The sequence below is a fragment of the Xiphophorus couchianus genome, chromosome 4 (genome assembly GCF_001444195.1).
Source record: "Xiphophorus couchianus chromosome 4, X_couchianus-1.0, whole genome shotgun sequence".
NCBI classification, from domain to species: Eukaryota; Metazoa; Chordata; class Actinopteri; order Cyprinodontiformes; family Poeciliidae; genus Xiphophorus; species Xiphophorus couchianus.
This window is the reverse complement of record NC_040231.1, coordinates 10153394-10178364: the sequence shown is the minus strand read 5'-3', so window position 1 is coordinate 10178364 and position 24971 is coordinate 10153394. Positions and strand designations below refer to the sequence as shown.

The 24971-nt window shown below is 37.4% G+C and overlaps 3 protein-coding genes across 3 annotated transcripts; 2 read left to right on the top strand and 1 right to left on the bottom strand.

The window, feature by feature from the left end:
- Positions 1-8912, bottom strand: LOC114142894 (retinol dehydrogenase 13). Its single transcript, XM_028014452.1, has 7 exons — positions 8653-8912; positions 8194-8334; positions 6900-7091; positions 6618-6779; positions 6410-6526; positions 6105-6309; positions 1-5925 (listed from the first exon to the last, which is right to left on the bottom strand). Exons 1-7 carry the CDS (start codon positions 8726-8728, stop codon positions 5829-5831), a joined length of 990 nt encoding a protein of 329 aa, XP_027870253.1. The 5' UTR covers positions 8729-8912; the 3' UTR covers positions 1-5828.
- Positions 8913-11060: 2148 nt separating this feature from the next.
- Positions 11061-14204, top strand: tmed3 (transmembrane p24 trafficking protein 3). Its single transcript, XM_028014453.1, has 3 exons — positions 11061-11294; positions 12005-12250; positions 13146-14204. Exons 1-3 carry the CDS (start codon positions 11151-11153, stop codon positions 13377-13379), a joined length of 624 nt encoding a protein of 207 aa, XP_027870254.1. The 5' UTR covers positions 11061-11150; the 3' UTR covers positions 13380-14204.
- A 7060-nt stretch (positions 14205-21264) lies between these two features.
- On the top strand, positions 21265-22130 carry LOC114142701 (mesoderm posterior protein 1-like). Its single transcript, XM_028014101.1, has 2 exons — positions 21265-21978; positions 22077-22130. Exons 1-2 carry the CDS (start codon positions 21265-21267, stop codon positions 22128-22130), a joined length of 768 nt encoding a protein of 255 aa, XP_027869902.1.
- Positions 22131-24971: the final 2841 nt, after the last annotated feature.

The window sequence follows — 24971 nt, the reverse complement described above, 5'->3', positions numbered from 1 at the left end:
TTTAAATATAGTAAAGAATTTTATTGAGGCTCTAGATAACAGGCGGCACAGCTCAGCCCTTTTTTATTCACCGTTACAGAGCCTTTGACACAGTGGACTGTGTAAAGTAAAAGCCAATGCTTATCAGTATCACGGCCTCAAAACATGCTGCTGGGTGGTTATATAACATCTTTCCAAGAAAATTGAGAATGTCAAGAAATTTATCTTAATGTATCCAAAGGTGTTCCCCTGGAACCACTCCTGAGTTCACTCTATTTTGTATTGCATATCAACAAACTTAATGTGTCTACTGCCAATATCCCCATTGTGCTGACAACAGAGTGCTATGTTTTGTTGCATTTGCTCGGCACAGTTAATGTGATTCCCAGTGTTTTTTTAATCCTACAGTAACAAAACAAATGCTTATAGATGGAGACAGTTGCACTAGACTTTACCAACGTAAGAAATTAATCAGTCTCATAACTTCCAAATCAATCCTAGAGGTAAATTCATAAATTGTTTAGGATTTAGAATATTTCGTAAAGGTCACCTATTGTGCTTCCTTGAACAGGGTAGGATATGTCTATGGGTTATGCAAAACATATTTATTACCATAAAATCATTCCTAGATAATGAGATTTTTGTCTGCTCAAATATGCCTATTTGAGCTCTTATCAGAATGAGCTGTTTAAGGCCTCTTGTCACTTTAAATCTAAATAAGCTACTGCCGGCCACTCCCCCCAGCTCAACATTTACACTCACACATGAAAATGGCTGGGGACAGATGTGCAATTATACAACTGTGTATCTCTGAAAAGCAGAAGAAGAGCGTCCTGCACAATCAACAAAAACACAGCAAATAGTTTCTGGTAAGTCAAGAATAAAACACTTCTCTTTTCCAGCAGCCATTGTATGATGCATACACCAGGAAAACCAGCTGACAAGACAACATGGAGCTCAGCCTGGGTTACTAGGTAACACGCTGGGCTTTGCTGGGGTTGCTAGGTGACGGGCAGTACCTGCTGACTTGTGACATTACATTATAAAGGATTTTGAAATGGCTAATTAACTTTTTGTCACAACCACCTAAGTGTTTTTTTAAGTGCTCAGGCTGTTTATAGGAGCACAAAAATGTATGAAATGTGAGTTTTGCATAATGCAACCCCTTTAAAATATATATTTTTAGGATTAAGAAATATTTAGGCTCAAAGATAAATATACATACATACATAATTTTTTTCACAGATTATCTATCTCTTACTATCTCGTATATCATGACATGGTGTTTACATCATAAAGAGGAACATTTTGAGAGTTATGCATCCTGTTACATGGCATAAAAGTAGCACAGCACAATAGAAAAATCAAACATGGTGGTTGTAATGGGAGTGTCTGGGACTGCTTCAACACAATATTATAGGTAATAAAAAATTGTTTTATGTTAGCTGCTGTTCCTAAGGGTGGAACAGATTGTTATTATAGTTGTAAGGCAATTAATTTATGATTGAAAAAAATGTATTTTATATCCACTCAGGTTATTTTTGTCTGATATTAAAAGAGTTTGATTGTCTGAAACAATAAAGTGTGACAAACAAATCGACAACTGAAGATAATATATATAAAAGAGAGCAAATACTTTCTTCTTTTTTTTTTACAGTTCAGCTGTACAGAGTGAATGGCTGTAGTGAACGTAGGGCCTTCATCACTGTGGTTGATCTGACTCAGCTCAACGCAGGCACAGACTCGTCTACAGGTAGTCACGGCATTGGGCTTATACACTCTGTTCCTTTTAAATTCAACGAAGGCAGCAAACCTGCATTCCCACACCTGCCTGAGGCAAACACTGTTCACGTTTGTTCTCGGTCAGAAAAAGAGACAAACTCAGACATGGAGGGGCGATAAGGTGGAGCAAGAAAAAGACAGCAAAAAATCAACTGGATTAGGGAGGTCAAGACAGACACCTGCATACCAGAGGGGCAGACAACACAAATCTTCACTTCATACACATTCTCTGTACGGCTTTATGAACTCCAGAGGCAGAAAGCAGGCGAAGATAATCTGAAGTTCCCTGCTGTGGGGGGGACAGCACATGCCACTGCCTGCACCTATGCTAACTGACGCCACATGTCAGGGTGGATACAGATTCAACGGGATTTCCTAGAAACCCACAAGCTCCCTATGCTCAACATATTGCACTTACATGGGCACACATGTAAAAGCTGAAACATGGTTCTTATTATCTGGAAAGCAACTTCCTGGGAACACTGAAAACATTGTGTTTATATGAGACATGTTTCTTTTATCCCCAACGAACATGTTGGAATGGCGTAACAATAAAAAAGGTAGCAGGAGGGAATTGAAAAGAGTGCCTATATGTGCAGGTGAAATTGGAGTAATTTCCTCCTCTTCCTTCTGTGCACGCCCCAAGAGCAAGGAAAAAGGAGAGCACATGATCAATAATGAGCCTTACTTTCTAGGATCATCTGAACACCAGTGGAGGTGACAGGTATGTTCACACTGGAATGTGCTGCTTGGCCACACCTGTGGGAAACACCCACTGAACCTGGTTTCTCACATCCCACTGGCTGCTCTGCCCTGTGACTGACATTTGTGAGAACATTTTGGCTCAAGTGCACAAATGCCAGGGGGCAGGTATGGTGAGTTCTAACTGGGAACCAATGACAATAGAGAGATGTCTGGGAGCCAGGCGGGGCTCTGCAGAAATAAAACTCATTAATGGGGTGTGTCTCCAAAGTTTGTCAGCAGGCAAACAGAAGGACTGCTGCGGTTGGACGCAACTTTGACTGGTTAGAGATGAGCCAGTTCTTTGTCATGCGAGGATCTGAGGGACCGGCAGGGACGGTTTCTGTCTCTATTGGCTGAAATGTGGAAGCAGCACACCATCTCTCATCTACTCTGAAGAAATTCCCCTCTCAAGGTTGGGGCTTGGACGACAGGGAAGGTGGATTTTGGAAAACCTGTGGTTGGACTATTGAAAACTTTGAAGTTTTAACTCCTTTCATCCTAGAGACAACAGACCCTTCATGTCACTATGACATAGAGAAACAGATGCTGTTGTGCTGTGGTCACTCACATCTCCTTATCACTTTTCCAGCCCAGCTATATATTCTGTATCCGTTGGACGGAGAACTGATAAGGGCATGTGCCTGACATTATCTTCAGGTTGCTGGTTCTGGAAAGCCATCTTAGCTTGTGGAGCCATTTATGGATTATTCATTTAAAACCACTGCGTAATGAATAAAGGCAAATCAAGATGCTAACTTTTACAGTTAATAATTTAAATGTGTATGCATTTAAACACTTTGTGTCTAAATCAGTCTTCGGGGAAATTTCAAAATGATTTCAAGGAGCTCAACTGATAGATTTCTGAGCATGAAATTTACAAGCCAGAAAGCTAACACCCTGACATGATGCAGCATGGCCGACACAACTCTTTGTCACGGAAATCATAGGCAGAAGTGGAATGCAGGATTAGGTGAGTAATTATACTGCATTGCTGCATTGACACCAATCGGCCAACGTGAGTAATTTCCATATTTAAGTAACAGTAGAATTAAAACCAATACACAAAGAGAGAAAGAGATCACATACAAATAGTCTTGCTTTATACAAATTGCTATGTATGAACTGCAGCAACATTCAAATATGCAATTAGCTAGTCTAACTGCATATCTGAGTCAGAAAAATCATTACTTTCAAAATAAAGCACTAGTTATCAGATTAATAATTCTTCCAAACATTTCTTTCATTTTTATTTGAACATTTGAACTTAATTCTTCTTTGTTTAAATACCCAAATATATATGATATAATTTAGGATTCAGTTTAAAAACATGAAACAAAATTAGAATAGGCTGATTCCAATACATGATTTTGACAAAAACTGAGAATGTCTTTACATTTGTGATCTACAAACTGACACAAAAATGCCTCTTTTCTTTGGACTTTTATTAGTGAGAATGTTACACTACCGGTGGCTTCATATTGTACACTTTGCACCTTATGAGCTCAGGTTCCATTACCACACACAGAAAATCTTTATATTAAAGGAATAAAAAAACAGCCTTATCCTAGCATCGCAATTATCTCATGTTAGGGTGAGTTATGCAATCCTCCTGGTTGTATTTCTTCTTCCAATCTGTTCTGCGCCCCAGAGACGTTTACATTCTCAGGATCTCATCTCTTCTAAAGTGCAACAATCCTCCAAATGCTGTCGTCACGGGTCAAGAGCCATTTCCTTTACAGAAAACCTCTTGCTTCACTTTTTTTTACTTCTTGAGCGGACATAGAACTGAACATAAAACTAAAAGTTGTCTTCTTTTGTAAAATACCATCAATAAAGGTTTCAAAGCCTTAATTGTTTCTTGTGTATTCTTGAAAATCTGTAGCTTTGCTGTGAATTTACATTGTTAATAATATTGCTTTGTGAAATCACCACACTCATCTAAATAATGGGTTAATTAGAACATTTAAGTGACAAATAGGGGCGTAAAAGTATATGGAAAGATAAGGCATAATTGCTAGCTTTATTTTGCAAACACAGGGCTGTCACTGTTTCAAGTTATTTTCCACTGATGTTTCTACGGAGGCATAACTAAATCACACATTTATCTTAAAATGTGCAAATATCATGCACTGTAGCACCATAGTAGCAGGATTTAATGGAATTTGTGGCGTAAAATGGCATTTTTCATATCAGGTGCTTATGCAAGATTTCAGACTGACACATTTTCAAATGCTTTTTAGAGTCATCATGATAAATACCCTAAAATATTGGGTAAAGTTCTTCATTCATATATTCATAAATGACTGTTCTTGTTTCCATTATATGAACTAGGTGGTGCTCACTGTGGCTTTATCACAAAAAAATAAAATAAAATATTTTTGATTACATAAAATAAGTCTCCAAACTTCTGTATTGTTAAAATCTTTTGCTTCTTAAACTATATCAGTGTCCTTTACTTACATACCCTTACCTTGTTAATCAAACAGCTTTAATGTGTGCAATGGTTTCTTCTGACGTGATATAACATTAGCAAAACAGGTGAGTAACATGGATATTTATGGAATGGAAAAGCTAGTTGAGCTTTGCTTTGTTGCTGCAGGACTCTCCAGTGACCAGAACATTTTAAACTTGGAAGGAAGAAATCTGGTGATAACAATTTACTGCCTTACAAACTCTTCCGAAAGTAGTTCACAGAACTATCCATCTCTAATCTGTGGAACAATGGTCGATTTTTGTTCTGCTGCTTTTTTATACTTTTTTGCTGTTTTAATTTGTCGCCTATAGCCATTTGAGGAGACTAGCTTTGATGTGGATGTTTGATTGAAACAGCCACATGTCTAACGCTTGAACTGCTTTAACTAACATTTTTTGTTCACTAATGTTTTCTATTGGTACTAAACAGATCACAAAAAAGCCTTATGTCCATCCTCTTGTCCACAAGACCTGTGATGGCCTGTAACTGATAAATCTGTGTGAAAACATCAGACTGTCACAGTTTGTCAAGAACACATGTATTCTTATACCTCTAGTACAATTAAAGAAAAAACAAATCATGCGTATATAAATTGTTTGTGATATAAAAATAAAGCTTAGCACCTCTTTATGGCAAGTGTTACTTCACTGGAATAAGAGTAAATAGTGCAAATAATTGTGCTGGAAGCATCTATGTGTTTTGAAAAACAAGCATGTGAAAAATCTTAATTAATGCAAATACCCATTAGTGATTAAACAATTATATTAAATTGAAGCTCTTTGTACTCCCATGTAAACGGGGTTACCAACTCCACTGGAAGGAAGTGGTTACTGAAGTGAGGAGGCCATGTTTAGGAAAGACCAACCATGGAGGCACTGAGGTCCCACAACTTTTTGGCAGCAGCGTCATCAAGAGCTGGAGCTGCAGGCTTTTTGCGAGCACAGTCGCTGTACAGGGGAAAAAATAAAGGAAAAAAAAAATAAGACAATGTAAGCAGAATTGTATCCTTCTTTTTACAGTGCAAAAAGACAGAAACAAAAGTTGTGGCTAAAAAGATATTCAACTAAGTTAAAGCAGATTTCCCCAAAAGTTACTGTTATCAAAATCCATGTTCACTTGCACTTGCCTATAGTAGAGGCCGCTCTCGTTTGCCAGACTCTCCTCCACAGCACAGTAGATACTGGTTTGGGCTCCTTCCCAGGGACTTTTAACAATCATCATCAGGACTGAGGCTATCATTCTCTTCCACCAAGACCAGTGAGGGAACAGGTGGCGACCTAACTCAGTGCGAATCAATCCAGGGTGAAGACTGTACACTGTCACACCGGTGCCTAAAAAGAACCCGTCATATAAAGTGTTAGTCACAACATGAGAAAACAATTAATGTGTTTTCACAATGCTCTGTGAAACAGGGAGGCACTGTATGTGTACCTTGCAGTCTTGCAGCCAATTCCTTGGCAAAGAGAATGTTTGCCAGCTTGCTTTGCCGATAGCTTACCAAATTATCGTAGTTTCTATCTAGGTTAATGTCATCGAAATGAATGCGACCTGCAATATGCAAGTTTTTTGGTTCAGTGAATTATAGTATATGCAGAAAATAGCTCAGTAAAGCTCCATAGTAATAATAATACCATTTCACCTGTAACGTGTGCAACGCTTGCAACAACCACAACACGACTTGGAGCTGATTTCTTCAACAGGTCAAGAAGAGAATTGGTGAGGAGAAAATGTCCCAAGTGGTTGACACCAATCTGCATTTCAAAACCATCTTCTGTCTTCCACTTAGGACACATCATAATACCTTGGTGATAAGAAAAACAACAATACAATTTATGAAACTAAACTACCAGCAAAACCATTTATTGTGCCTTCTAAACAGTGTGTCTGCTGAAGGAAGAACAAACTCAGAAGTGCCACAGACCTGCATTGTTAATAAGGATGTCCAGGCGCTTCTCGTTCTCTTGGACGTATTTAGATAGCTCCCTGACAGACTTCAGTGATGCGAGGTCCAGTTTCTTTACCAAAAGGTTATTGTTCCCAGTTTTTTGACGAATTTCATCTGCTGCACTGTAGGCTTTGGGAATGTCTCTGCAGGCCATGATCACTCTGGCACCTTGGCAAAAAACGTAATAAAATTATTTAATAGCAACACTCAGCTATAGATAGGTTTGTGTGCTTGCACTCCCACTATTTTTGCAGAATTATGAGTATTACCTGATATGATAGTTACTAATGAGAAAGTATATCAAATACTTTAATCAGTTGGTTGATTTCAAAACTTCTGTGTATTTTTCAGTACTTTAAAGGCTCTTCAGTGAGATGCAGAAACAATTGCTAGACTAACCAGATTATACTGTGTGCATGGAGCCTAGAATAATGCAATACTGGCCCTTCACCTGCGGCTCTGCGCCGCTATCCAGCTATCCAGTTGGCTGAACAAGAGTACTGCACTGTTTCCTTACTTACAGGTTGTATACATGAAAAGATAATCCTGGTTGCAAAAAAACCCATGTATATTACTCTTTTTTGAGACTGTAAAGCTAAACTTGAATCAAATAAATTACTTGTTGCTCCTCCTCTACAGAAATTGATGACAGGCTTAAAAGATAAGTCAGCCATTTGATTTAGAATAAGAAGGGCCCCATTTCAAGGTTGCACAATTCAAGGACTAGAGTTAGAGACCACCTAACTCACCTTACATTTGCATCGGATGGTTCCAGAGCAGCTGAGGATCAGCTGCATGGATGGAGGTAGGAGACACTGCCATTCTTTATTAATCTAATAATGTATGACAATGATGTATGACAAGATAGACATATTTTCAGTTTATGCAGCTTTACTTTTATGTCAGAAAGTTACTCTTATTGTTTCATGGTGTTTTTATCAGTATATGTTTTCTGTCCAAATACCTATCCAATATAGATGTGAATACAGCTAAAAGGTTCACAAAATAGCATTTGAATAATCTCTTATGATGCTTTTTGAGATTAGGTGGAGTCCTAGCTCCTCCTGGACTTGCTGTTATCTTTAGTCTGGGTCCAGCTGAGCTGAAATTATACAAAATCAAGAGGCCAAGTAAGTTATTGCTGCAGGTAAGATATTAACTAACTCTGTAACCCTGCCAAAAATATTGTGATTTCCATCTATCCTTTTTGTGTAGTAAAAGAAAACAAATAAACCCAAAAACCCTTCCTCCTCTCCACAGAACATCTCACCTCTCTGAGCCATATCCATGGCTGTCACTTTCCCAATCCCAGTGTTTGCTCCTGTAATCAGGACTGTTTTGCCATCCAGCCTGGCCTTGCTCCGACAAACCCCTCCTGCCATCCATCTTCGCAAACCTAGAATCCCTATTCCTATCAGAAGGGGGGAAAGCGTTAACAAAAGACTATAGAATTGCATGTGGTTTGGTATGTTTTAATTAGTGATAAATTACTACACTCATCCAAGTAGATATTTCACTTTTTTGATAACAACTGTAATAAGATTACAATGATTGTCTCTGTCATGATAGACTAGAGGGGCATGAACTATTGTGGGTCCAAAGTACTATTTACGTTGACATTAGACCTCCATAGTGTGCATTCTGCACAGATGCCCTTTCTGCTTTAAAATGTTTAGAAATCACCAAATGTTTCAAAACACGTCCTAAAAAACATTTGAAAAAGACTTACCTGCAACAGCAGCGACTGTGAGACCCGTACTATGCTTCTCTACGAAGTCCTTCAGAACCTCTGTGTAGTTCTGCATAATTCAAGAACCCGGAAAATTACAACGGATGCAAACTTGAACTTAAAACAATTTTTTAACATTAACTTTAAATTCTCTGGAAGCGAATTATGTCAAACCATAAAAAAGTTGCGGTTTCCCCTTCTTTATCACAGTGCTCTTACTTCGCATTGAACTATCTAGGGTATTACATAATGAGTACTTATAAACGGGAAAAAGGGCGCTGAGAGCGTTTGGATGGGATTTTCAGAATAAGACTCCAAATAATATGGGATTATTTTTTAGTGCAAAAGTATTTATGCCTTGTAACTGTGAAGTAGCAGAGGAAGACAAAAATACTACTACAATTTATAAACAGAAATATGACCATATCTGTACAACTTAAGCTGTGTTAATCCTGTCTGCATTCAAATTTAAGATGATTTTTAGATGGACGGATAAATGTTCAATTTGTTTAGTTTTCTCTCCATATTTTTAATATTAAAAATAAAATAACAATTTTTGACACAACAAAACAAAGCACATTGTCATCATAAACATGCACCTGACTGCAACCTTATAGGAGACACTCAGAAATGTAAAAGTAAATGTTTTTAGTTTGTGTGATTGGGGCAGGTGTAATATTTTCAAAGAATTTGTGCACTTTACCTAGAATAAAGCATGGATATTACAGTATGTAAAAAGAACAATTCTACTATCCTTATGTTTCCTGAACTGTGTGAAACTTTAAATAAATAGCTCTGTATCATCTCACTTTGGCTGAAATGTTCCTTGTGGTTGAAGTTCTGAAACCATTGTAGTGCATAATCTGATCAAGGGGTTTATATTCAGATAAAAGAAAAGTAAGATTGTGATCTGATTTGCCCAGAGCAGGTCTTGCTTTGGAGATGTATCAATTTGCATAAAACAAATCAAAACTTTTTTTTTTTTTTTGGGGGGGGGGGGGGTGTTCTGTCAGAAAACCTGAAAAACTGTTAATAAATTGGAATTATTGAAAAAAGTGAGGTTAGATTAAAATCACCACATATTTCCACAAACATGCTAGGTTGTTTCTCTCTGGTCCTATGTCTCCAGAGGTTATTGTGAGATGCGGTATACATTTGTATTAATGATTGCATTTGATTCTTAATAATGCTGTAAAAACAGAAATTGTTCCCCAAATTGTTTTCTCTACAAAATGCTGCAGTCTTGTTTGTGTTTCTGGACGCAACTCACTCTGACACACTTTGCTCTACATTTAGCCCATTCAAAGCTGCCCCATATTTGCACTGGACATTTTCGTATGAAATAAGTCAGTGTGTGCAGGACAAACAGAGACTCCTAGATTGACAAACTATAATGGTAGCAGAATTGGATCTTAAAATATGGACATTTTTTTGTTTCTTCAAGCAAGAGATTTTGTGTTTTTAAACATTAAATATCAAGAAAAATATAATCAAGCTGAAAAATGTCCCCGTTTTTTATGCAACAAACGGCACATATTTAAATTTCACATTTTACATTTTGAAATAACAATCAATAACTTCTTTTTTGTTATTGTTGTTGTTTGTTTTTTTCCCCGCATCTGTTGTAGTGGTTTTTTCCTCCATGTTCCAAGATAGGAATCTAATTATGGGACCAACATCATCGTGTGACTGCAGAAGGCGCTGTTTCTGCTCTGCTCATCAAAGTTGTGAGGGGTGGCAAAGCTGAAGCGAACAGTCCATGGAGCCATAGAGTTTTCGCTACTTTCGCTACTTTCTGCTGGTGAGTTGATATTTTTAAATATAAAACGAAAGTCAAACCAATTGCTATTGCTGTTGCGCAATTAGAAAACAGGAAAAAGAAAAATGGCTAACACTTTGTTAATATTTGTAAAATAAGACATAAAAAATTAGGTAGGATCAAGAGTTTCTACTTCTCCTTTTCAAACAAGTAAGTATCAATGTGTTTGAATGTGAATGTTTGAAATAAGCAAAATAAGCTAAACTAAAAGATTGTAGTTATTGCTGTTTAAAAATAAACTCAAATCACTTTTTTTATTTTAACTATTGTTGCTTATCACTGGATTCCAATTATATTATCAATTTACAAACAAATGGATGTGTTTGCACCTATGTAAGTTTAATGCTTGTTTGAATTTAATAATTTAGAAGAGTTCAATCGGGCAATATTATGCTTTTATTTTGAAAAGTGAGCCGTGAAAATGCTGTCAAATTTGGGAGTTGTGTTATCGACTAAAGGTTTTAATTTATCTCTCAAAAGATTTATTCTTTATAAAGTTTTGTTAAGAATTACTTAACAAAGTTCATTTTTAAAATAAAACAAACAACAAAAATAAGTAAATAAGCAAACCGGTTCCCGGAAGTTCTTCGAGGTGGCGCCACGTCAGAGCTTCTCCTCTGTCACCGTCATTTGCAAACAGCACTTCTTTAGTTTTCTGCGCTTTAATTAAATTTTCGCCATGCTCAGGCTGGGACTAAGCTGCTTTCTGCTGCATGTGGCTTTGGTTTTTGGGACGGAGCTCACGTTTGAACTCCCTGACAACGATAAGCAGTGCTTCTACGAGGAGTTATACAAAGATGTGAAGTTTGACATAGACTTCCAAGTGAGTTACCTCTCGACCTTCTTGTATTTCAAAAAGTAAAAAAAAAAAGGTATTAAAATATTATCTGCATTATTATTGAGTGTTGCAAACATATGTTACGGGCAGGGGCGTTTCTAACATGAACTGGAACGGGCCATTGAATAAAAAAAGTCTAGACCCCAAATTCTCTCTATATAAACTTTGATTTTCCTTGTTTGGGCATGTACTTTTGAACATTTCCTAAATGTTCTGTGCTTTTACTGGCTTCACAATGTACGCTCTTCACATGCTGTCTTTCCTTGTATTTTACTTCCAAATAACAGACTTTTGGATTATCTTTTAAAATGGGGAAAAATAGGCCAGACTCATTCCTGAAGAACTGGTGTCATGTATGTTTTTTGTTTTGTTTCCCTGGTTCACACCTGAATCAAACGAATGGGCCCTCATGGAGCTCCTGCAGAACTTCATGACATCCTTAGGAGGAGATTCGGCTATTTGAGTCAGCTGTTTTGGAGAAGGGATGCATCGTAATCATACAAGACACCAGCCCTACATGACTCTGGTGCAGCAACGCCCTTGCTTTGTTGCTTAATGGTCACAGCTTTTTGTTTTATTACCGGAGCAGAGAACTATTCTAGTTGATGTACCCAAGCGAACTAGGTCTGGCAGCACTGTAAATATCTTATCATTGATAGGTTTTGTAAACCAATGTTTACATATTTGTGTTTCAGGTTATTTCAGGGGGCAACTATGATGTGGACTGCTTTGTCACTGATCCCCAAAACAACGTCCTGTACAATGAAAGGAAAAAGCAGTATGACAGCTTCTCTCACACCACAGCCATGGAGGGAGTCTACAAGGTCTGCTTCAGCAATGAGTTTTCCACTTTCACACATAAAATTGTGTACATGGACTTCCGGCACGGAGAGGAGCAACCTCTCCTAGAGAAAATGAGCAGGAGCACAGCGTTGACTCAGGTAGGTCTGGGGATCTTGGTGCTTGGAAACTAACCCAGAAGACTAATATTTACATTTTTTATAGGACTGAGTCACAGATCACTGGGGCTAGAAAAAATAAGAGTCAATTTAATGAACTCAAAATAAATAAGTATTATTAAATTTACCTTGCACAATTTATACTATATACATTTTTCAAACTATGGTAAACACATGAAGTCTCTATTTGCTCTATTAACAATCTGTTCAGTGGCATGTTAAATACTATGACTGCTGTTCAAAACACTTTGATCATCTTTGATTTGATGGCTTATGCAGCACCTGGGTTAAAACAGACCGGGTTCAGCAGTGGAACACTTCAGAAGAACTCCACTAGGTGGAGACAAAGTTATTTTGATGTATTTCAATAGTATTTTAAGACTTTCTTCCATTGCTTTTATGGTGATACTGTACTGTTAAAGGAGTTTATTATTATTTCAAAACACTCCAACATATTAGTAGAAACTGAGTTTTATACAACTCTGAGTGTTAAATCATTGCAGGTTTCATGAAGATTTGGGCATCACTATTTAACAATTGCAGCACACAAAAGAACACAGTATAAGTTTGTCTTTTGGGCTTCATTTGTAAGTTCTTTATTTAGGGATAAAATATCCAATATCAAAATTGGAAATCATTGGGTGTCATTTTTGCTGGCTTTGACTTAAGTTTAGATTTCTCAAATCTTAAGAGTAAGAATTCATATTTTTATTTTCAGTCAGAGACCAGTCTTTATTTTTGATCTTTTCCTGCATTGCAGGAACATGTATATCTTAAGAGTTTTAGAAATTGCCTTAATATTGCTGTATAGGCAATTTCCTATAGTGAATGTATTCTTTTTATTATTCTGATCCTTATTTCCATGTCCTGCTTTCAGTTGGAGTCGTCCTGTGTTGCCATTCATGAGGTCTTGAAGGTGGTGGCTGACTCGCAGACATGGTACAGGCTAAGAGAAGCCCAGGACCGCACAAAGGCAGAACACCTGTTCGAGCGGGTGACATACTGGTCAATCGGAGAAACTGTTCTATTGTTCGTCATCGGTGTTGGTCAAGTGATGCTTCTAAGGAGCTTCTTTAGTGAGAGAAAAGGCTCTGTGGCGACCACCACTTAATAGTCATCTTGATCTTCCATGGGCATGGACATTTTCCAAGTGCCACCTTGCATTTGGTCATAAGCACATAAAGTTGTTTTTTTTCCTATTAACTGGATTCAATAGTTTTTTTCCTGACTGCTCAAATAGAATCCTCAAACTTGAATAACTTTTTGTTAACAAGCAAAATGTAAAAGAATTACCACAGTAGTTTTTTAAAGTATAGTTTTTATGTTGTCATTTAATAGAAGTGAAACATGATTATTGTCAAAGTTTCACCCCACAGCTAGATTCTGTTTAAAAATGTGGAAAATGAATCAAAACCAAAGAAAGATTGTGAATGTCAGTTGAGATTGTTTTACTCTGTGATCCTAATTTTGTTGGAGTGCACTGATTGCAGTTTTCTGGCCAATCACTGATATTTCAAAAGCCTGGCCTGATGATTCAGATTTTCTTTTGTCTGATAAATCACTAAATATAGCAAGTCTCTCAGTTGGCAACAGTAGGGTGATGCGTGTTACCAATGCGGGATTGGTAACGGTCACCTGTCAGTCCTCTCTCATGACTGAGCAAAACAAGACAGTAGCTGATTTTCAGACTTTTGCAGAGGTTGATAAGATTGGTTTCATAACCAAAATCCAAGACATTAAGGCCAATTTATCGGTGCACCCTTATCGATTTGTGTTCAGTGTCGTAACAAGCTTTGAGAGATGTCACATTGCCTTTTAGATCTATTGCTTTTTTTGTTGTTGTGATGCTTATTAATTGTATTTAAATGTTTGTCTTGTTTCAACTGCTTGATTTGTATGATTTTGTTTGTCATAAGAAGAACAAAAAGTAACCAAACATGACTTGACTGTTATATTGAGCTGGAAACACAAACTGTTTTGAGATTAAAATCCAGGCGCCAAAGCTGTTTAATAAAATTCTCAGAGGGAGCCTTTAAAAAATTTTTTTGTATGTTTAATTTCATGCTTTTCACTTTTTAACTACGTACTATTTTTATTTCAGGACATATTTGGTCATTTTATGTCTCAAGTCTGCAGATAAATACAGATTATGCACATCAGTCTTAATCATTTTAGGAAATGGGTGCCTTTTAAAATGCATTGTTTTAATTCCATCCATCCATCCATCCATCCATTGTCTGTTCACCCTTGTCCCTAATGGGGTCGGGAGGGTTGCTGGTGCCCATCTCCAGCTACATTCCAGGCGGGAGGCGGGGTACGCCCTGGACAGGTCGCCAGTCTGTCGCAGGGCAATGTTTTAATTCCTGTGAAGTTAAATAAAAAGCCCATCTGTAGACATTCTGGTAAAATCAGAAGAGGATTTGTAGTTTCATGTGACTAAAATTTTTAATTTTGGAAGCTAACAATTTTAAGACTCTTTGGTAACTTTTTTTGTTTGCACTGGCTGTCAAAACATTTCATCTAAGTTTTTTTAATTGCTACAATAGATGGACTGAAAGTTTCAGCACCATGATTGGTTATGGGTTTTCATCACCAGCTGAATTTGTCTAAGTAAGGAGAAAATGTAGCAACCTTCTTTAGTCATCTAACCAACAGTTTGCAACAGGTGGGGGAGGGGCATTTCTGTGTTATTCTTTGCTATGCCAATAAGCTATGATTTCTTTGGCATCTAATTAAAAATACTTTAGTCATGCTGTTAATAGGATTATAGAACGTGATTTTGAAACATTACCTTTATATAGTTTGGGTCTAAGTATGAGTCAGTTTATTTGTCACATGGATGGATGGATGGATGGATGGATATTCAATATCCATATTGACTTCAATGAAAGTGATGTAATTCAGCCTTTTTGTTAATCAAAGATGCAATAAAACAATCATAAGGATTGTTACATCATGGGTTTAATTTTCTTAACATTTTATACAACTGAGTTAACAAAAATGCCAAATGACAGTTCAGCACTGAAGCAATAAACACATGTTTTTGCATAGGGATGCCCTGTTAGTTAAATTTCTTCTGACGAGTAAAAAAGTATTAAATATATTTTAACAAACAAAGCTACTAACACTACACTGCTCTGCTCAACTTTTTGCTGAATGTTATTTGTTTAGTCTTGGGTCGCTTCTCAGGAATAGTTCTCTTTTACTTTTCTGGAATTAAATGAAAAAAATATCAAATAAAAAGTTTCTGAAAAAGAAGCTTAGAAATAATTCAACCTGTCATAAAGGATAACTTTTCTCTTCAAGAAAAAACACAAACACAAAACCTCTGTATCTGCTACTGCTTTAAAATGTCTCAGTATGGTCACATCTGAAAAATCCAATAATTATGTGACTCGTGACATAAAAGTGTTGAGAACCACAATCCCACATAAACGGACTAAGGTGGAGTTAAGTATGAATTCAAACAACTCCCACATTAGATATTATGGAGCACTGTATGCTTTGACAGTAGTAATTGGAGTCTCATCTTGGTTTTTGCCAAAGCTCTTTTCAGAAATCTTGAATTACTGGTATTTAAGAAAATCTCCTTTGACATATGTTACTAAATTTTGAAAAAAAAAAAGTATATCAATCCGCTGTTGTAAATACACCATGATCAGCATGTCAGGGGTAAATTAAAAATGATTTAATAGGTTTATTGATATTTTAAATGTTAAAACCAAGGAGCACTGTCATAAAATTGAAATAATGAAATCCTGAATACTGAAGTATTTGTTTTTTATTGTTTTTAGAAGAGGGAAGGGCTGTTTCAAGAGTGCAATGGTTTTGCTTTAATGCCTCTAAGTTTTAGTTTTAACTAGAGGATTCAAGTATTTACTTGAAGCCCAATAATTTTTTTAAGACAGGTCACAGGGAGCAGTACATGTTCATTCCCATGTCACAGGCAGCTGTGTGACTGGAGGACTTGTAAAAACATGGCAGCACAAAAGTGTGAGCAAGTACCGGTAGTAGGAAGATGTGTTTACTCTGCCTGAGGTGTGAAAAACACCCAGTTCATCTGTCCAACAAGCTTATCAGGGGCTCTAAGGACTGGAATATTCTCAATTAAGTTAAAATCTTACTATCCATATTGTCTTGGACTTAAATTTGACATTGGTGCTGTCTTATTGGACATTACGTATGAGTAAGTTTTGTCAGTCATCATTTTATCACAGTTGGATATCAAGAAACATGTACAACTGTTGAAAATCATGATTCCACTAAAATCATATTTGGACTATTACTCCAAGAAAACAATTTTGCTTAATTCCTCGAGTTATTTGTTCTTTTTTTTTTTTTTGAAGCCTTGCTGTTTTACACCGGGTTGAAATTTACTGTCCACCCCTGGCTGACCGTTCCAGTCCCAGCAATGTTTCACACCAAGGGTGCAAAATGTGTCCCCCAGACCTGCCTTCCCACCCACTGAAATATGTACACACACAAAACAGTCACAACAACACAATGGAGCTGACAGAAATACCCCAACATCACTGAATACATTTTATAAGTGTTTTAGTTGACTCGTTTTGTGATTAGTTCAAAGTTGTGAAGCCTTACTGAAATGTGAAAACAACATAACATAACATAAACTAGCATAATTGAGGTGTTAACAATAGCTTGGGTTAAATAATGAAGCCTCTAACCAATTTGTCAACTTTAAAGCTTCTGTATAATAAATAAAAATGTAGACAATAGCTACAATAGCAAAAGCAACAAGAATTTATTCCTTTATAATCTCCTACATAAAACACTGGTTTAAAGGATTTATTGTGAAATGGTCATAATTTGAGAGATAAAAAACCCTTTTTGGTCCAAAGAAATCCTTCCAGACATTAAATGAAATCATCCCTGGTTGTTTAGTTTGAAAAGGAAAACTAAACAACTACTACTTTGTACTACTTTGTACTACTTTGGGTCATTATGGAAATGGTTCTGTTCATATGATATGTTGACATTAGATCTTTTCAAAGTTTGACTTAGTCATAAAGAGTTGACAAGATATTTGATGTGCTTCTTTCTTTGGTATCAACAATACTTGACTCTGTAGGCTAAAGACGTGGTGGCTGCAAACAATTAAGCTAGTCTACACTGAATATTTCAGTGTAGTAATGGTGCAGTTTTTAACTGAAATAGCAGACCAAAGAAACATTTCTTCATAAAAAAAAAAATATAAGAAACTTCACCATCTACAGTGAGAAACAGCTTATAGCAGGGTGTCAAACTCCAGTCCTCAATGCCACTGTCCTGCAGGTTTTAGATGTGCCTCTGGTGCACCACACCTGAAAAGAATAATTAGGTCATTAGCAAGGCTCTGGAGAACTGATCTACACAAGGAGGAGGTAATTAAGCCATTTCATTCCAGTGTTTTGATGTGGCACATCTAAAACCTGCAGGACACTGGCCCTTGACGACTGGAGTTTGACACCCCTACAAGCTGTTTCTCACTGTAGATGGTGAGGTTTCTTATATATTTTTTAAAGGTTTCAGGGCAGTGGCCCTCCAGGACTGAGGTTTGACTGTGGCTTACAGTGACAGTAGCTCTCAACTTTGTCTCAATAAATTCTTGGCCCATAAAAAAACTGGCCAAATTCTACGTCGTCTTGGAAAAGTTTTCATACTTTTTCAACATTTTTCTGTTTTGTCACTGAATAGTATTCTGGAGAATGTTCCTAAAAGCTGCTCACGCCTTGACCTAAGCCATACCATCTGCATGTTTAGAGTCCTTTAGATGTGTAAACCTCCACACCAGTCTCTAGACTATTGCAGCTTCTTCCAGGATTGTACAGAATGTCACTGCATCCATCTTCACACCAACTCTGACCAACTTCCATGTCCCCATTGAAGAAAAGCTTCATCTTAGCATGATGTTGTTGCCACGTTACAACATATGAATGGTGTTATCAAAACATTTTTAGTTTTCATCCAGATCTTACCTTCCTTCACATGATTTCTGTGTCTCCTTGTGACAAACTGAAAAGGGAATTTCTCCCAACAAGGGCTTTCTCCTTATCAATCTTTAGAATATTGGAAATATTTTTATTTTCTTTCTTATTGTGTTTTCATTTGCCGCACCTATCAGTTTAGTTGGATGGTTATGTCTTGGTAGCTTTGCTGCTGTACCGTACTTCTTTCATTTTTGGGTGCTGGTATGACTAAATGATGCTCTGCAAGATGATTAGAACTGTAAATATTGTTTTATAACCTACCCTCACCATAAACCTGTCATATAGTAGAATTTCAATGAGTTTTGATAGTGAGTTGTTAAACGGCATTGTAGAAATTACGGTACAATATTTCTGAGAACAGTTTAATGCAGAATCAGTTTTTCAGTGAATGACACAGTTACACTCAAATCATCAAGAATAATATATGCACTCCTTCATTTCCAGGAAAGGAAAACGGTTCAAGTTGTGAGAAACACCCACTTTGCATAGTAATGTACTGTATCTTTTTTAATTGATTGAACACAGAATTTCTATTGATTTCTGCCAGCGCATGCAGCATGTTAGAGGTCAAAGTGGGGTTGATGGTACGAAGGAGACCCAGACAGGTGGCAAGCAGCCCAGCCTGTGAGGCTGCTGTGGGTGGGCATGCACCCAGAGGTGCCAAACTTCCAGCCTGGCTCCCACAGCCTCACCTCAGTCAGGATGCCTAAGAGGGTCGAGCTGCGGGTTCAGCTCTGGTTCACTCTGCCCTCAGTGTGACACGGTGTGCATACAACTCTAAGTCTGTTTTGGTACCTGGTATGGTGGTATGAAAACTCCCACTATTCATCTTAATTCTTATATTTTGAGACCTCTGGGGCAGCCAAAGAAACTGATATCCAGTCATGTGCATAAATCCAAAGCAGGACTTCAGTTCTCAGAAAATTACCAAAAGAGTTAATCTAGGCAGATTTATTTTAAAAAGGTTAAACATCAAATGAAAGGAATATGTTTTCGAAAATAGAGATTCATTAAAATATTCAATTTGCCTAGACATTTGCACACCATATAGAAATATGGGCATTTCTTGTGAAAAAAAATCCTTGTCACTTCTTTTATAGACAAACATTTCAGAGCTCTTGTTTTGCTTCAACTGTGCTTTGACAGAACTACTGCAACAATTTAAAGTTAAAGTTACTACTGGTGTGTCTTCTATTTATAAAAATGCAATCCTACTACGAGCTTATCTCAGTCAAGAAGAGTGGGAAGACGGGGACAGAGTGGGGTTACCAGTCCAGAGCTCCTGCTTCTCACCACTAAAGTGTGAAGTGACGCCTCCAGACTCATCAGTTCTCAGCAGTGTGAAACCTTCACACCTCTACCTTAATTAGATCATTTTAGGCTTCGTTAATCCTCGTCATATTTTATTTACATTTTTAATCATTTATTGCATCCATTTAAAGCCAAGAAGCACAAAACAGGAGGTCAGAAGAGTGAGGTTCACCTTCATTTTTAAGCTTGTATCGGTGTTGCGCTGACGATGATGATGTTGCTGTTGCTTCTGCGGTAAAAAATGGTGGGATGCAAATTGTAGAAGATCATCAGATTAAGGAGATGGTGTCAGGTTCAAATTTGGGAGTGAAAACAGGTCAAAGGCAGGGAAATGTTGACCTTTTATCTCCCCAGCATGCTGGCAGATTTAAATTTACAGCTTGTGAGGAATATATGCTTTACGTTACTCGTTAAAATAGCATGTTCTCTGTTGTAGCGTAGCCGCAAGTCACGATCGCAAGAAAAGAATTAACGCAAATCTGCTCAAAATCTGTTTAGTTTTAATCAGCTGAAGGTGAAAAAATCTGCATGTGCATCCTTACTTTAGCTTAAATGTTTTACCTTCTGGATGCTTTTAACAAGTCCAGCATCTGTTTTCTACAGATTCTGCCTCAAACCTTTTGTAAAATGAAAATGTTTATGTAGCTCCATGGTGTGTCCAGTTCATTTGCTCCAGCTCATGCTGGGAACACAAAAACTAACTTCTTTGCATGGAAACATAGCAACATCTGAAGCCAAATGGGATCTTGGTGATGCTACTAACTCAGATCACCAGTTTTGTTTTGCCAGTTTTGACTTTTTTAGAGAATTGCACGCAAACCCATCTGTGTTACAATTGAAGTCGAGATTGAAGTACAGATTGAAATCAAACTAAAGATTTGTGGCAAAACTTAAAAACATTTCACAGATGCTTTCCATGCAGTGTGACTGGTCACGAGCTGTTTTGCAAAGAAGACGAATCGCAGTTTCTACATGTGTAACACTGGCAGCATCATGCATCAAAAACTTGCAGAGCTGCACTGAAAGACAATTGTACAAAATAGATGGCTGAATATGAATAAATACCACAGATTTGTAAAAAGAACTTAAAACTATGAATCCTTTTTCCCCCCACATCACATTTGTGTTTTGTGCTCTATTAAACACTAAACTAGAAAACATAAAAGCACAAAACCTAAAAAAAATAAGAGATATCAATGCTTTTGCAAGGCAATGTGCTCAGGAAAAATGTTTTTTCTGTGGTTTACTTCTTTACAGCTGACCTCAACTGTTCCAAAATGAACAAAGTAGAAGATGATTCACAAACAAGCCGCTGAACATGTGCAGAATGCATCGGGTGTCCTGGTGAGACAAAACCCAGAAAAAGTAAAAATGTTTGTTGTTTTCAGCAGGAGTCAAAATTCACACTTCCACTCCTGGAGCTGGACTTTCTCAGAGCACAGAGAGAGACTGGAGCCGAAAGCGAGGCACTGTGAGAGGGTCCCACTGCTGGAGCGTGTGTTGTGTGTCGGCATGTGTGCGTGTGTGTGTGCTCAGGGGCAGTGGCCTCTGCCTTAGACAGCGTGTAGCCAGAATCTGCAGAGGTGTCACTTCACACCTCTGCGGCCTGGCCTGGACTTATAAACCAGTGGCGGAGAGCCGAGCAGCACTCACAGCTTCCCAGTTCTTCCAGTCAGACCACTGAGTTACTTTAACAACATGGATACCTCCTCTGTTCCTCTGCTCGACTACAACCTGCAATACCAGTGGTCCTCTGACACGGACCTTTCCAGCATTTCGTCACCAGAGACGCTCTCGCCAGTCCTGTCCATGGACTCCAGCCTCTCCCCCAACTACCAGCAGCCTCCACAGTCCACTCCCAAAGCAGTCAAGTGCCTCAAGTCCTCACCTTGCTCCCTGCCTGGACGAGGCCGGAAGACAGGTCGGAACACCCGGATTCGCAGCAAGCAGAGGGAGAGCGCCAGTGAGAAGGAGAAGCTGAGAATGAGGGATTTGACCAAAGCTCTGCACCACCTCAGATCCTACCTCCCACCTTCAGTCGCACCCGTCGGGCAGACTCTGACGAAGATAGAGACGCTCCGTCTCACCATCCGCTACATCTCCTACCTGTCAGCTCAGCTGGGCCTGAGTGAGGAGGTGCTATTTCAGAGGAGGGAACAAGTGGACACCTCAGCCAGTGACGCGTCCTCTCCTGATCTCACTAGCTACTTTCAAAACTCCTCCGCTGGAGAACACATGCAGAACCAGAACCCGTACCAAGGCCTGTGTTACAGCCAGAACAGACCACTGCATTCTGGGCATTGTAGTTTTGGAGTGAATCAGCTGAGAATGCAGTACGCTGAAGGCCCTCAGGGAGACATGAGCGTGGATGCAGGTCTGCAGTCACCTCCAGCATCCCAGCCCTCTTGTCAGGTTTGTAAACATTTACTCACTCACACCACCATTTTGTTTAATGCAACAACATATTTTGTTCATTCTAACACATTCACTCTTTGTCTTTTTTCAAACAGATGTGTGGTAAAGACTTCTGCATCCCACTTGTTCCAAGAGACTATTGGGGTTGACCTCTCAGTGACCACAGACCCAAACCCCTTCAGTGATTTTATTGCATCATTGTGAATCCAGTAACTTATTTTGAGTATATGCTTTTCTACCTTTTATTTATTTTGTCCTATTAAATATACCTTGTAAATATATGACTAACAGCTATTTTTTATATTTCCTTATGCATCTATTTATAATAAACTGTTGAAATGCATTGCCATCTTTCTTAATTTGGTATACAGGTTGGACTGAAGAGAGCACTTGGCATCACTAAACTAAGATAAAAACTCCCTCACTCAGGGTTGTCCAAACTTTTGTCACAAGGGCCAAAATCATCAGCAATGTCTGTATCAATGTTGAATCTGTTTGCATTATGAAAGATAGCCAGTTTGCAATTTCTTTAGGACTCTGAAAAAGAAATCTACAAAAGAAATCTACAAAAAATCATTTATATTCAGCACATGAACAGGATTTGGGTCATTTTTCTCTGAAAACAAGTTTAAAATTAAATGCAGAGATTGGTCCAAATCTAAAGCAGAGATTTACTCTAAAGTCTGTTTTAGAGTAAAAGTCACTAGCTCATGAAGTCATATTTACTTTTATTCTAAAAAATGCAAAAAGGTTGGTTATTAAAGATAAATATTTTATGTTGATTCTAACTTTTTTATTTCTTATAATTTTGTCCTAAGTAAAAATAAAATAATCATGATCTCTGCCAACACTTTTGACAGAGATGTAATTCATTAATGGCCAAATTTGTCCCATTAATGAATTACAGCTGGGAGCCATAGAAAAAACAATAAAGGGGCTACAAATGGCTCCTTGGTTGCACTTCGGATACCCGGGAATAAAGTGACACAAAAATATTGCTGGAATACAGTAAAATTCAGCATAATTAACAGAAAAACCCTCCATAAGTTAATATGCAGCATTCAATTAAACAAAAAGAAAGACTGGCATGTTAGTTGCTGGGACAGGATCAGGTTGGTTAGAATATCTACTTGTCAGTCTTCAAGTCTTTCAACAGATTTTCAATTGTATTTAGGTCTGAATTGCGACTGGGTCATTGTAGAATTATGTTTTGTTGTAATCCAGAGGTCTCAAACTCTAGTACTCCAGTAAAAAAACACTATCCACCTCACTTATCTGTCCATCCGGCTCATGTTCTCTCCATGTTCGACCCAGAAGGTCGTCGGCTGAGTTCCAGTCACAGCACAACAGTCTCTAGTTGGATCTAAGGACCACTGAGGACCTGTGTTCTGAGAAGCAGCGCCTCTCAGTAGAAGCACTGGAGCTGGTTTTCCTTCCAGTGGCCCACAAATCACGCATCCTCAGCATGCAATCATGTTCCTGCTAATAGAATAATTATTTAATTCAGGTGAATCAAAGGCACATTTCAAAGTTCAACTGTGGCTACCTATAAAGTTAAAAACTTCTGCAGGCTTCAATTGGTTTTCTTTCCGAATATCATTTTATTTTGCTCCATCTATCTTCCTATCAACTTTAACAATCACGACTGAAGAAAAATATCACCATATCATTATGCAGCCTTCACCATTTTTCACTATTTGGATGGTGTTCATTTCAGCTGTGTTCGTATTCTGACACACAAAGTCTTTAGCTCGTATCCTAAACTTTCTATATTTTGTTCATGAAAATCACTGAGATTTGAACAAAACAAATTTTTTAAAAAAATTCAGAAGCATGTGTGGATTCTTAAACCTTTTAATTTTCTCCTGTCACACATCAAGCACAAAAATAACAAATTGTGCAGTCTTTAGCTCGTATCCTAAAATATTGATTTTCCTTATGTTTCTCTTACATAATTTGAGTCAAACTGCAAAGAGGACTTCTTTGATTTATTTTTCAATCTTGACATTGTCTTGTCAGTCATCTGTGAAGGACAGAATTGTGAAAGTCACAACATATAGATGTCATGTCAACGGTTTGCTCAGCCTAAGATTTAAATGTTTGAAGCTCCTCAAAAGCTACAAGAGGCTGCATGATTACTATTGCGTATCCATGAAAGCAAAAGTGTCTAAAATGCTAATAAATCTCTTTTTATGATTTTATAATTTTTGATTAACTTCATAAATACCTGGTGTCTGTTTAATTTAATGTTTGGCTTTATGAATATCTTAGCACTCTTTATGGATTTCAATAAAATTATGTAAAAATTAATTCTGTTTATTTGCTATTGTTGAATTGTAGAAAATCAAAAATATTTTTAAGCCATGGACTGACTTAAAAATATATATATAATTCATTATAATAATGAATAATTAAAATTAATTATAAGGTCCAGCATCTAAAAATTATTAATAATAACCTATTGATATTATTATTTGATTTTACAGTCGATAAATTGACCTTTTAAATTTGGAAGCAGGAAGTTTTAATAATGTGGTTTGATATATTTCTGCAATTTTCTGTTATTTAGACAAGGAAGTAGACAAAGGAAGATGTTCCTGAGGTATGCAGTTTGCTTTTTGTGAATTATGTAGCTATTGTTTTTTTTTTGTTTTGTTTTGTTTTATAGTATGTGTGTATAAAACACATCAGATCAGAAGACCTGCAACACTTTGATGGACATATAAGAAAAGATTGCGAAATACGACTGGCTGATAATTCTTCTGGGGATGCTTCACATCAAGATGCTTGAATGTTTCTTCCCCACCTGGCCACTAGATGGCAGCAAAGGTCATAAGTAATGTTTGTAAGATAGTGCTCTAAACTCCTGTTTGAACTCATTATATGTTTAGCGCATGCCACAGCAACAACATATTAAAATAAATGTTTCCTTTGTGCTGCTAAACTGTGCTTCCCTTACATGTGTTAAGGAAATTACAGAACTTTCTATA

Bases quoted from the DNA above. Each gene is read 5' to 3' on its own strand.
- LOC114142894 (XM_028014452.1), bottom strand. From the start codon at position 8,728: ATGCAGAACTACACAGAGGTTCTGAAGGACTTCGTAGAGAAGCATAGT. The intron at 7,092-8,193 runs GTGAGATGTTCT...TTTTTTGCCAAG, and splicing joins CATGGATATGGCTCAGAGAG to GTGCCAGAGTGATCATGGCC. The intron at 5,926-6,104 runs GCAAGTGCAAGT...TCCCCTGTACAG, and splicing joins GAGAGCGGCCTCTACTATAG to CGACTGTGCTCGCAAAAAGC.
- tmed3 (XM_028014453.1), top strand. From the start codon at position 11,151: ATGCTCAGGCTGGGACTAAGCTGCTTTCTGCTGCATGTGGCTTTGGTT. The intron at 11,295-12,004 runs GTGAGTTACCTC...TTTGTGTTTCAG, and splicing joins AGTTTGACATAGACTTCCAA to GTTATTTCAGGGGGCAACTA. The intron at 12,251-13,145 runs GTAGGTCTGGGG...TCCTGCTTTCAG, and splicing joins GGAGCACAGCGTTGACTCAG to TTGGAGTCGTCCTGTGTTGC.
- LOC114142701 (XM_028014101.1), top strand. From the start codon at position 21,265: ATGGATACCTCCTCTGTTCCTCTGCTCGACTACAACCTGCAATACCAG. The intron at 21,979-22,076 runs GTTTGTAAACAT...TTTTTCAAACAG, and splicing joins CATCCCAGCCCTCTTGTCAG to ATGTGTGGTAAAGACTTCTG.